The 12,286-nt window shown below is 39.7% G+C and overlaps 1 protein-coding gene across 12 annotated transcripts in view; it reads right to left on the bottom strand.

The window, feature by feature from the left end:
* The window catches only part of TNRC6B (trinucleotide repeat containing adaptor 6B), a 218,476-nt gene that overhangs the window by 29,479 nt on the left and 176,711 nt on the right, over nt 1-12,286 (bottom strand). For 6 of the 12 annotated variants that reach the window (XM_019734462.2, XM_019734463.2, XM_074326432.1 and 3 more), the window contains 5 exons: nt 9,874-10,049; nt 7,236-7,310; nt 6,350-6,395; nt 4,768-4,916; nt 3,540-3,710 (listed from right to left, as the gene is read on the bottom strand). In XM_019734462.2, coding sequence (XP_019590021.2) covers nt 3,540-3,710; nt 4,768-4,916; nt 6,350-6,395; nt 7,236-7,310; nt 9,874-10,049 — 617 coding nt within the window. The remainder of the gene's footprint in view (nt 1-3,539; nt 3,711-4,767; nt 4,917-6,349; nt 6,396-7,235; nt 7,311-9,873; nt 10,050-12,286) is intronic. The other 6 variants (XM_019734464.2, XM_074326433.1, XM_074326434.1 and 3 more) reach the window with 1 other exon arrangement.

Below are 12,286 nucleotides of genomic sequence, written 5' to 3'. Positions count from 1 at the left end.
TCACCTGTAACTTCTCATTCAAACATGTGATTAACAGGCTAGTTAAAAACAAGCTTAACTGCCTGATTTCTGGAGGACCAATTCCTTGGAGCACTTCTATACTTTTAAAGTCAAAGACCTACAGAAAGCTGGGCCGTATGACCGCTCTTTGTTTCTGACTTGTTTCTAGCCGCAAAGTCCCTCAGCAAAGAAACCATATTTGATACCTGACACTGTGTTCCCTCTGCCCGAGGCCGTTTTCTATACCATCTTCAGTTGGCCTTTTCAAGGTCCAGCTCAGAGGTCATCCTCATCAAGAAAGTCTTCCCCAAGCCCTTCTTACTCATTTCACATTAAAATTAACTGGGTCCATCTATATGTCCCTGGAATACTTTAAGACCCTTAGATAGCTTCCATCATTGAATCGTATTAATTTTCCATTCTGTCTTTCCAGGTTAGTACTCCCAGTCTTTCTATTCCCACAATTCAATAAAGCCCTGACCTGTAGGATGGACACATCATTTGCAAACATCCATGACCCACCAATATCATACACTTGACAACGTCCCCCTGAACAGCATCAGGGAACAGTTGCACCATTGCTTATATCAAGTATGTACACTCTGAACTGAAGCCACCACCATCGTCTTAGCCCTGGCGCTGTGGGGAGTAAGGTAATTTTAAAGTAGAATTTTGTAAGGGCACTAGTAAGTTCTAGAACACTAAAGATATTTTGATGGCTTAATGATTCAAAATAGATTAAGGGATTGCTATGGGGATACAAATAAACTTAAAAGCATCGAAAATAAAAATGAATATGAACATAAAGTAGAAATGGCAATCAAAATCTGTGTGTGTCTCATAAAAGAAAATCAAAGATCCACCATGAATTAAAGGATTGTTTAAACATGAAAAGACCTTTAATTCTAGAAACTCTAATATCTCTGCTTCTCCTGTCTTACTAATCAAACACTCACCCCAAGGTGAAACAGCTCGGTGCTAACTTTCGAGATCATGGTAGTCAGTGGCTTAGCTACTGGTCGTTCCCAAGAAAACAGGAAACATCTATTTTGCTAAGAATATTCCACAATGTCAGCAGGAGGGCTGAGCAGTCTAAGGCGCTGTGTTCAGAATAGTCTGCTAAGATGTTTCTCACTTACACTTTACTATCAAAATAATGACCTTGATATTACATGTTAATTATTCACGGACTGGTCCTTGAATGGTGGGGCTTCTGATAGCTCAAGCCCTTGCCAGAATCCAGTTCTTGACAGGTCTAAAACTGCTTTGTGAGGGTAATTTTAAATTCCAACCCTCTTTGGTAAGTAGTATTAAAAGGAATTTGCTTTTCAAATTTTTTGTAATATCAAGCCCTACTTCCCTATTCCAGCAGACAGATTCCACCCCACTCCCACCAAATGTTCTAGGTTTTCATGACCAAGTGTGTCTCAAGTCGTACCACCCACTTTGATATGCCCGATGTGGACCATAGTATAGATAAGTCGACAGCCTCTATCAAAAAATACCTTCTCTATTTTTCAATATGGAACCTTGGCATCACAAGCTGGTCATTTTCTCGGCTCAGAAGTAGTTACTTTGTACAGCAATGTATTTAGTGACAACTTACAGGTTGAGTCTTTTTTTAAAAACTACATTTAGAAATTAGGAAAAACCAAAAGGTTGTACACGTGTTCAAGGTGGTTTATCTGGCTATTTCTAAAGTTTTACTATTGTACGTGAGGCTTTTATGATGAGCTGAGTCCTAACAGTTATTGGTGATATTTGCCTCCACTACAGTGTTTAACTTAGAAAGGTACATAAATTAAAAACAGTTACCAAGCTGAATGAAATCACCTGTGATTTGAAAATAAAAACCTTAAATTCTATTGTTTAATTATGAAGTATATGAAGTCTGCATGAAAACAGTGTGAGAGGGTCGGCCGGATGGCTCAGTTGGTTACAGCAGAGCGCGAGCTCTGAGTGGCAGGGTTGCCGGTTCGAATCCCACATGGGCCAGTAAGCTATGCCCTCCACAACTAGATTGAGGGACGACTGCTTGGAGTGGATGGGCCCTGGGGAAACACAGTGTCCCCCGCTATTCCCCAATAAAATATATTAAAAACAAAACAAACAAGCAAAAATACAGTGTGAGAAAACCATGACTATATTTGGATAGAACATGGTGTATCAACCTAGTTCAAGGTGGATTTTGTAACAATCCACAGATTAAAAAAATGAAAAAGAATGACCTTTTCTTAAAGTCCAATGCACAGCTAGCTTGGATGGCCTATTATACTCTAGTTTATGTACTAACAAGTAACATCATGTGGTCCTGGGGGCACGCTTATAATCACCATTAACCTAGAGTGTTCTGACTATTTTATATTTTCTATACCTAAACCCAAAACAACTGATATCATTGTTTCTTCTCTGTCTATATGAGCAATACATATCCATGCTCTGTGTGGAAACATTAAGATAAACAGTGAAATATAAAGGAAGGAAACAAAATATCATCTATAACTTCCAATCCAGAGATACCAATCTCAACACATGGATACAACATAAGCCATTTTTTAAAACGTGCTAAGAATATGAAACACTAATATGCCCCTTGAGGACTGGTGTTTTATATCATTCTTTAATTTATATGTGAAAGTCATCATGTGGAAACAAAATAAATACAACTAGAAATTAAATGTCATTCCAAGACATCCTGAAGTGAAAGTCACAGTGACAAGTATGTGGTCACAGAACTATGACTAAGAAAATATCACTGGAGTCACTGCCACAAAGGAATTGTCTCCAAATTCCTGATTTTCTTCACAAAAACTGCAACAGAGCTACTGTAGGGCGACAGAGGCCTACGTGTTCCCTCAGTCCTGTGAAAGCAAGTGGGCCTTATCGTGCCAGCCCTGCCAGTCTTGCTTCTATCGCGTGGCCCTTCCTCGGAGGACTGATGAGACCCTAGGAAAGGAGCCACTCCAGGCTGAAAGCAACACTGCCTCGTCCAAGCAACAACCGGTCTTCTCAAAGCTTCATTATCTAATCTCAAAGTTACCTTTCTCTGGGTAATTGTTGTATTTTATATTTAAAGACACCAGCTTTTAAGATGCTGTAATCCTCAAATACTTAATCTTACTAGTTTTGCTGCTATTTTTCCAATGAGCAGTTTTGTTAAATTGAAAAGACATCAAAAGTATTAGTACTTGCCACTCAATCTTATGTTAAAAATGGCAAATATGCCATTAGATGGTATACAGTCCCTACATAGCCTCTTTAACATTTTCCTAAGGCAGTTAGTAGTTAACTCATTAAATGTGAACTCACGATCAAAAATGAGAAGACAAAAGAAACAGATTTAAAATAAAATCCATGTTGAGAAACATGAAGAGAGATGGGTTCTATCGGCTGAAAGCTCTAAGGCCTATACTTAATATCATTCTGTGCATTCAGTAATCAACAAATTTCCCAAGACAGACAAATGATGCAATAAACTGCAGACCAGGGCCAAGGCGAGGCCACAGCCAAGCAGTTATAAATTTGAGAGGCCTCCTTACTTGTCTAGCAGCGAAGTTTTGGGGGTTGAGCCCTGTGCCGATTGCTCCAAGGCTGACGTTGGGTAGTGTGGAACCAGAGGGAGACAGCTTGTAGCTGGGAGAAGGGGAGAAGGGAGAGCAGGGAGCCTCATCCCCAAGGCACCCATCTTGATTGGAGAAAGGCAAAGTCAGCTGAAAAGTAGTAGTTAGCCAATCACAGTGAGTGTTGGTTAGTGAAGCAACAGAATGCAAGAAGGGAAAAGAGAGAAAACACTAGGAATAAACACAGTTAGAGTGTATTAGCAATAAACCAGGACAGAATTGGGATCTGCTAACAATCATCATACTTTGCCCAACAGGCACCATCTGTCATCCTCTTTGATAGAGATTTTCTTATCCTGTAAGTGAGTAACACATTCTGTCCACTGCCTAAGATAAAAATTGCCAGACACTTTATTTTTATGCATCTAATATTGATTACTCTATGCGGCTGCAGAAATGGAAGCCAGAGTAATCTTCCTGTGAATACGTTGCTGTCTGGAGCAGCAGCAATGGTGTCAGAAGTGGGCCAGATGTAAAAATTTTGGTTTTAACTGCTTCTGAAGACCATGAGCACTGCAAGTTGGTATTCTGAATCAAGAACAAGCTCCTCCATTAGAAATGTTCAAAATCAAAACAAATGGGTATAAACGACTTGTTTAAAGGAGGTAGTTGAGAATTTGAAATTATACCATTGTAAGTAAACAGACCACTAGAGCAATGGAGCAAGATCACAGAAGAGCTCTTAGAAATAGCAGAGGAGAAACTTCGGAGTCATCTTGACAAAGCCAGAAGGCAAGGCCTTAGGAGACACAGAGTTTTGCACAAGATCCTGAGATTTAATTTGTAACTGCACAAAAAGTAGCAGAAAAAAGAATTCAGAATAAATTTGTCTCTAAAACTTCTTCTACATGTTTTGAGTGCAGTTCCCCCACTGTGGAAAGTCAGACCATTTCCTCCCCCTACAAACTTCATCAATTTTCCAAAACTTAGACCCTCTTCACTATACTCACATCCTAAAGACAGATGGCTCGAGCTCCTGCCTAATCACCTGTTGACATCAACTGTTTACATGTCACCATTTAAATCAGGTGATGTTTGTGTTTTGCTCAGTAATTCTATGCTTCCTCCTGGAGTCAATTATCAAAAGACAAACAGGAACCAAAGTGGTTCTCATGAATTATTACCTTAAACAAAGGATTCAACTCACCTTCTCAAAATAAGGCCCACTATCTGCGGTTCCCATGTCTTTGGAATTAGGTGGACGGAACCCAGAGCGATCCTTCCTCATGATATCATTAAAATCCCCGAGATTCATTGTTCGCTTGTCCACATCAAATTTTTTATCTGTAAGGCTCCCTGAAAGGTACCACAGAAGAAGTAAAAATGTCAAGAATCAGTGTCTCCCTTATGACCAAGAGAGACCTGCCTGCCCCACGATCCTCCCTGGGCAGCTGGGATAAGGCCACAAGAGCTCTCAATGGTTCAGGCTGCTGGGGATCCTTCTTGGAACACATATGGGTCCTTTTAAACAAAACAAAACAAACAAGAAACCCCAACATGTATCAGTTGTAGCTTGCTTTCTGTGGAAGACTGAAAGAGAGCCTTAGGGCTAATCTGGCAAAAATCTGACTCACAAAATTCAGGCTGGTTATTCATGTGTTTGATGAATACGTCTTGCTCATAAATTCAAATGTCCTCAGTGAAAGAATCTGTCTCTTGTTGTTACCGTGTTTCCCTGAAAATAAGACTGGGTCTTACATTAATTTTTGCTCAAAAAGACGCATTAGGGCTTGTGTTCAGGGGATGTCATCCTGAAAAATCGTGCTAGGGCTTATTTTCCGGTTAGATCTTATTTTCGGGGAAACATGGTATTTCAGCATCTGTTAGAGATAAATGGTTGGGGTTGTGAAACACAGTTATTAGGAAAAGTTCAAAAAGGCGTAACTGTTGCCCTAAAATTTAGAAGAACACAGGAGATGGGATGCCACATTACTTGGGCCACGTGATTTTCCCAGGTGCAATGATTATTTCCACTTTTCTTTCACGGCTCTACAAATATATGTACACTGACACGATCAGTGCCCCAGGAAGCTTCCGTTTTAGTTATTCTCGGATTTAATAATACCATCGATCAAAGCCTATTTCCTGACTATCCAGGATCTTTTTATTTTCTTCTGGGTCTGCTCAAGTCCCTCAGGGCGAGCACCACATCCTTGTGAAGATCCCACAGACGAAGGGCTGGACCTGCAATGTACTCCTCTCGCAACAGGAGAGTCAGCCAATAAGGAAACATCCCAGGGCAGGCAGGGCGGGCAACCTGAGAACGCAGTCTCAGACAGATTTCGTTGGGCAACACACAACATTTTAAAAAATCTGAACCAGCTTCCAATATTTAAAAATCAGGATGTTAATATACATCTGAATTCCTTCTGGACTCTCTCTCTTCAAAAACTGGAAGAGCTGGCAGAGCTGAGCTCACACGCCTCCACGGCCACGGCTGCTGAGAGCCAAGCAGGGCTGACTCCTTCAGGGGGTACCTATGCTCTCTGCAGCTCACAGTGGCCCCCAAGTCCCAATTTCCCATGCCTGGCGCACACTGCTTATTTACATTACTTTCTTGGGTCTTGCAGTCATTTGAGTTTTCAACCCCTACCTAGAATCTGGCACGGCACCTTCCTTAAAGTAAGTATTCAATATAGTCCCTACTGCACCCAGCCCAACTCAAACTGAGTAGGGGATCCCAATACAGTAACAATGTACGCCATTTGTATTAGTGGAGTGACACATACCTACAGACAAATCCATTTTGCTGCTTGGATTATCTTCAGTTTGACTCTGAAAGGCAAAGAACAGTGAGGGAAAATGAAAGGTTTGAACTAAATGTTTGAATCAGAGACAATATGCAGCATTATGCATGTACGAGTCACATCTTCCTATTGGCACTATACAAGGTCCTTTGAAATGAACCTGAAACTGGAATGAAGACGATAACATTTTAAATACGACTACTTTGATTGCTGCTGGTGCCTGAATCCTAAATTCAATTTTCACATAGAATTAGCTTCAGTAAATCTATGGACAGAGCAATAGCTCAACAGCTGCTTGGAGAAATAAACCCCTGTCCTCAAGCTCCAGTCAGCTCAGGATCAAATTTCATGAATGGCAGCCAAATGATGACAACTTCTTCTCGTGACTTGTCAAGTCATCAAATCTTCAAATGTGCAGCCAAGTCAAAGTCATTTGTCTTTTGGCACCAGGGACAGGGTGTCTCCATGATGTTCCCGAGAGATGAAGGAAAAATTAGGAATTCTATAAGAATTCCCTATATAGTTAATCACAAATAGTTTCTGTAGTTATTTTACTGTGGTTGTCTTTTTAAAAATAATATTAAAACTGGTACCGGAGTCAGAGAGAAGAATATAAATTTTAAGTGCCTGTCTCTTTCTTCCCTACCTGCCTAAAGAAAAGGCTACTAGAACTACAAATATTAAAAAATGTAACCTTTAAATATTGGAGAGAATAAAAAAATAGAGAACAAATATTGTTTAATCTACGTCAGGAACACTGCTTAACCAGTTTTTAAATCTGTAATTTTGTACTATATATGGCAATGGTCTTAAAATTTGTACTAAATGTAAAAGCTGGGATACATTACACACAGGAAAAAAGACTTACCAGCAATCCCATATTTGAAAACTGTTTGGCAAGAGGATTCATCCATGAATCATTGTTTCCTCCTTTTAGTGAGCACTACAGAAACGAAATATGTAACCTCAGAACCTAATAATTTATTTTATTTCAACTTCATATCTGAATTACATAAATACTGACTGAAAACGCAGAACCAAGAGTTTACATTTTTGAATCCTAATTATTCCTAATTATTATTTAACTAGGGTTATTTTGATATTTCATCTGTTAGTCTAAAAGAGTAAGAAGCCTTAGAGATATCTATGTTCTCATTCTTATTTTATTTGTCACACTGAATTTGAAGTAACTGGAAACACATACAGTCAGCTGGTATTTTTACCTTATAAATAGAAGGAGGTCAATATCAGATTTTCTAAACTATACTGTTTGCATGCTAGTACTTTAAGTACTTTCCCTCTTAGTATCTCTTTGTAACCTAAGTTGGCATAAGGAGAAAAAAAAAAGAGTTTGATGCTAGTGCAAGTTAGCTGGAAAGAAGCCTATTTAAACTCATCCTTATTCTCTGTGTGGATACAATGCGGAACTCATCCATGTAGCATTTTTATCTGTTTGCTTCATAGTATAAAGGGCATGGGCCTCCAATGGGAAAGAAACCCAGCAGAAGACACCACCACTGATATTACTGCAAATTAAGGCAGATGTGGGTTTTGTTTGTTTCTTAATGGGACAAACTAGCTTCTCCCCTGAACAAGGCACCAATCATCAGCTGCACTTTTACTTCTATGGAGAAAGCAGGTGGGACTCTCTGATGGGGACCTGGTGGCGGGTGGGGGTGCTGGGGCTTTGTGCACTTGTACATCCTACAGTTAAAACGTTCTGTTTGTGTTCTGGTGATATCTGTCATATCAACTTTATTATTCTTGAAAGGAAAAGGTACACTTAAGTTCAGTTATATGTTCTAAGGTAAAAAAAAAAAAACCCACAAAAAAACAAAAAAAACACCTCACTGGAGGGAGGGGAGAATTGGTAGTTATTGTTTAATGGGTAGAGTTTCAGTTTTGCAAGATATAAAGAGTTTTGTGGATAGATGGTGGTGATGGCAGCACAACAATGTAATGTACTTAATGCCACTGAACTGTACACTTAAAAATGGTTAAGACGGGGGGGGGGCTGCATGTTAGAGCGCAAGCTCTGAACAACAGGGTTGCTGGTTCGAGTCCCAAATGGGATGGTGGGCTGCACCCACTGCAACTAAAGATTGAAAATGGCAACCAGACTTGGTGCTGAGCTGCGCCCTCCACAACCAGACTGAAGGACAACGACAGGGAGCTGATGGGCCTGGAGAAACACACTGTTCCCCAATATGCCCCAATTTAAAAAAAAAAAATGGTTAAGACAGTAAATTTTATGTTAACTGTATCTGATTACAGTTTAAAAAACAAAAAACGGCCCCTCAATGTGAAAGGTTGGAATCATCAGTTATGGAGCAAAAACATTTAATTCCCAATTAACTTAATTAAGTAAATCTCGGTGGTTACCTTAGTGGGCTAGTACCTATCACTCAGCAGTCTTCTGAACTGTCTTTTAATTTGGTCTTATTGTTAATTTGTAAACAACAACAGCAAAAAAGCCACGACATGCTTACTAGACAACATGGGTATGTAAAAAATGCTGAATAATTCCTTTTGTGACCAAAGTAAGAAAATCAAAGTCCTTTAAAAGGGAAAACTGCAAATGACTGCTTAAACCAAATGTCTAATGGGAACAACCTGTATTCTTATGCTGTAAGAGTTACTGTATTCAGAACAAAATTAATACCCTATAAGTAGCCAAAGGGGATGAGGGCATATAGTCCTTGGCCAACGGAAGACCTGCTAAGACGGCACCTGGTATTTGAAACCTGGAAGGATATCAGCTGTGATGCGTTTCATAGAACAGCAACACTCCCATGGTCAAAGTAAGTGTATCGCTGCCCATTTCTTATTTCCATCAACTTATTTGTGGAAAGACAGGAATGAAAAAAGAGTGCTTCAGGTTCAAAGACTAGCATTCTAGATTGAACACCAAAATCCTCATCAAACTATGCAAATCCAACGAGAAACAAAGACACGGAAAGTGAAAAGTTTAGAACACAGCCTTGTACAGGATGTAGATAAATCATCTAGTTGCTGCAGCAGGGTTACACATTGGCACTTCATTTTGTTGGGAGAAGGGTTCTGGGCCTTGGAATTTCCTGTATCGGAAAAAACCCAACCATGCTGATTGCTACTGGAGAAGCTATGCTGCTTTGGCTTCTCCCTTACATATTCATGGGGATTTACTCTAAGGACTTCCTTGGCTTTAGAGGCAAAAGCATAAAATATTTACAAAGTGTGCCTTGAAAGCTCCCAAAGAATAATTACAATACAGAAACTAAAAGTTAAAAAATAACCTATCTTTGAAAATTCTATTTTACCTCCAGCAACAGTTCTATAGTTCGTGGTTTCAAAGTCATGGAGAAGGAAAATGAGGGATAAAAAGGAAACAGTTATTTGTTCCCAAGAACATATTTTTATCTTAGGATCTTAGAGACTCTAGCCGCCCTGCTCTTTCCATTACAAAAATTCTCCCTTCTGCCTTCTAAGAATGAATAAGCAAGTCAAATATTTTTGAAGTGGACTACCTTCATTTGTTTCTTTCCTCCTTGTCCCCAGCTTGCTGAGTTGTGGGAGGAAGCGCTTCCCTGAGAGCCGGCGGTGTTCCAGACTCCTCCATCATCCTCCTCTTCCCAGCTGGGATGGCGAGTTCCTGTCACTGGCCCGTCACTCTCCCCCCAGCCGTCTTGCATAGATTTGGAATCTTTAAGAAAAGAATGAATCAAGAGATAGGTCCAAGGTGGCAGATTAGGTAAACACTATGCCTGCTGCATCCCAGGACCACACCAAAATTACAAATAAATGATAGAACAATCAACCTCAAGAATCATCTGAGGACCAGCTGAACAGAACCCCTATAACTAAGGATATAAAGAAGAGGCCACATTGAGACTGAGGAAAAAAAATAAAGAAAGGAATGAATCAACTGTATGCAACAGCTATGTGTGTGTGTGTATACTAGGGGTGCCAAAAAATGTATACAAGTGGACACTTTGGTCAACGTTGCTCAAGCAGTAGTTTGCCGTAATCAGAAGTGTCTGGACGCTGATGGTAACCACTTTGAGCACCTCTCGTAACTGCAGAAGTCAAATGTGACTTGTATTCATCTTTTGTTATTGGTATATATTGAGTATTACAATTTTAATAGTTTTCCTTTCTTAAAATGTATACATCTTTTGGCACCCTCTGTATATGAATAACCATAATACTCATTGCCTGTAAGTACACAATTTTCATGTACTATAATTCACTCTAATCCATCTATATGGTAAGGCAAACATCATTTATACTTTAGAGAGCAGGAAATGGAAACCCACAAAGATTCAATGAAACCACAGAATCCAGACCTCCTGACTTTGGGTTCAATGATTATCCCCTTATACAGCTGATAGGAATTAAACAATTGAAAAGAACTTATCACAGCTTATAAGAAAGTTCCCATCTCCATGAAGAGACACGTGTTCCTCTTAACGAGCATGATTTACTGCACTCCTTAGTTTTACCTTCCTAAAAGTACATTGTATGTTTTATTTATAATGGGCATTTCAAAAAGGAGGTATGATAAAGAACACCTGTCTACCTTGTTTGAGGTGAAGTTGAGAAAAAAACATGAGAAAGGGAAGAAAAAAGAAAATTTTATTATATTTTGAGTATCAATATTATGGTGAAAAAAGAAATTCACAGATAGCCATAAAAATTAGAAATTCATTATATTTATATACTTGAAATGTGTTAGATACTAAAAAAGATCCTCGGCAAAGACAATGTTTAAGAACGGGTTTTTAAAAGACAAGTGGAAAATAGAGAACGGAAAAGGGAGGAAGGAAACAGAAGTCAGAGATGAGGACTCAACTGTTCAAGGAAGTAGGATGTCAGAATCCATCGCCTATTCCACCAACATCCCCTAATAAACAAAGATTTTTAATTTGGAGATTGAGATAAATCCTTAATTTCCCTCTGAAAATACTGTATGGAATTGAAGGATACATTTTGTGGATACATTTTGTGGTAATGACACTCTATAAAATGATGAAAGAAGGAGAAATACATTATCTCGCCTAGAAACCTCCATCCATATCTTCACTTGACCAAACGACAGAACATTTAATGGAAGGGGTCGTGATTTGATTTAGATAGCTTCGTATGAAGAGTGTAGAGCCGAAAAAGTGGCTCTCTCCTTAAATGACTGCCACCATCCCCTAGGAGCAGGCCTAGGACAGCCACGAAGGCACGCAGGAAGTGCACAGGGCACGAGGAGGTTGGTTTCTTCTAATGCGCCATCTCCCCTCAGCGTGGCCCTAGTAAACCTGATGGACCCTCCATGGGGTTCATTCAGCCTCACATGAACGAAGGGCTTTCTGACTGGGCAGCAAGAGGCAGGGCTTGGGGGCTAGTATTCTCCCTGCTGCCGGAAATGCCATTCATAACTAGGATTGTTTCTTCTGCATGAGATTATTCATTATTGTGTTAGCATAGGCTTTATACCATCCTCTGACAAGCAACACGAATTAAAAATCCAATATAAATAACATACTGACCCCTTTATAAAAACAAAGACATCCACATAATCCTTCTTTCAGAGAAAGGAGCTGAACTTGTAACAAATGTCTTCTTATAGCAAAGATAACAAAGAGAGCTCTAGTTTTTAGTCTTAGAGGCCACACCAGACTGAAGTTACCTGCAGTCTAGAGAAGACCATAGGATAACTACCAGCTTCGACACTCCAGGCCCTCCCTCTGAGTATCACACATTCAAACTACCCAGAGAAAGGGGAACTCTAACGACAGCTGTAACTACAGAGGAGCCCGAGGAACAGAAAACATTTTTTAAATCTAAAGAAAAGTGAGGGTTTTGTGGTGGAAGAAAGGTTCTGAGGTTGGGGAAGACACACAAATTCTCAAGGTGCAGCTAAAGTACCTCCTTGCTATTTAAAGGGTCTGG

Source organism: Rhinolophus sinicus, linkage group LG02 (assembly GCF_036562045.2).
Source record: "Rhinolophus sinicus isolate RSC01 linkage group LG02, ASM3656204v1, whole genome shotgun sequence".
In the NCBI taxonomy this organism is placed as follows: domain Eukaryota; kingdom Metazoa; phylum Chordata; class Mammalia; order Chiroptera; family Rhinolophidae; genus Rhinolophus; species Rhinolophus sinicus.
Note: the sequence above shows the minus strand (reverse complement) of the source record. Positions and strands in the feature narration are given on the sequence as shown.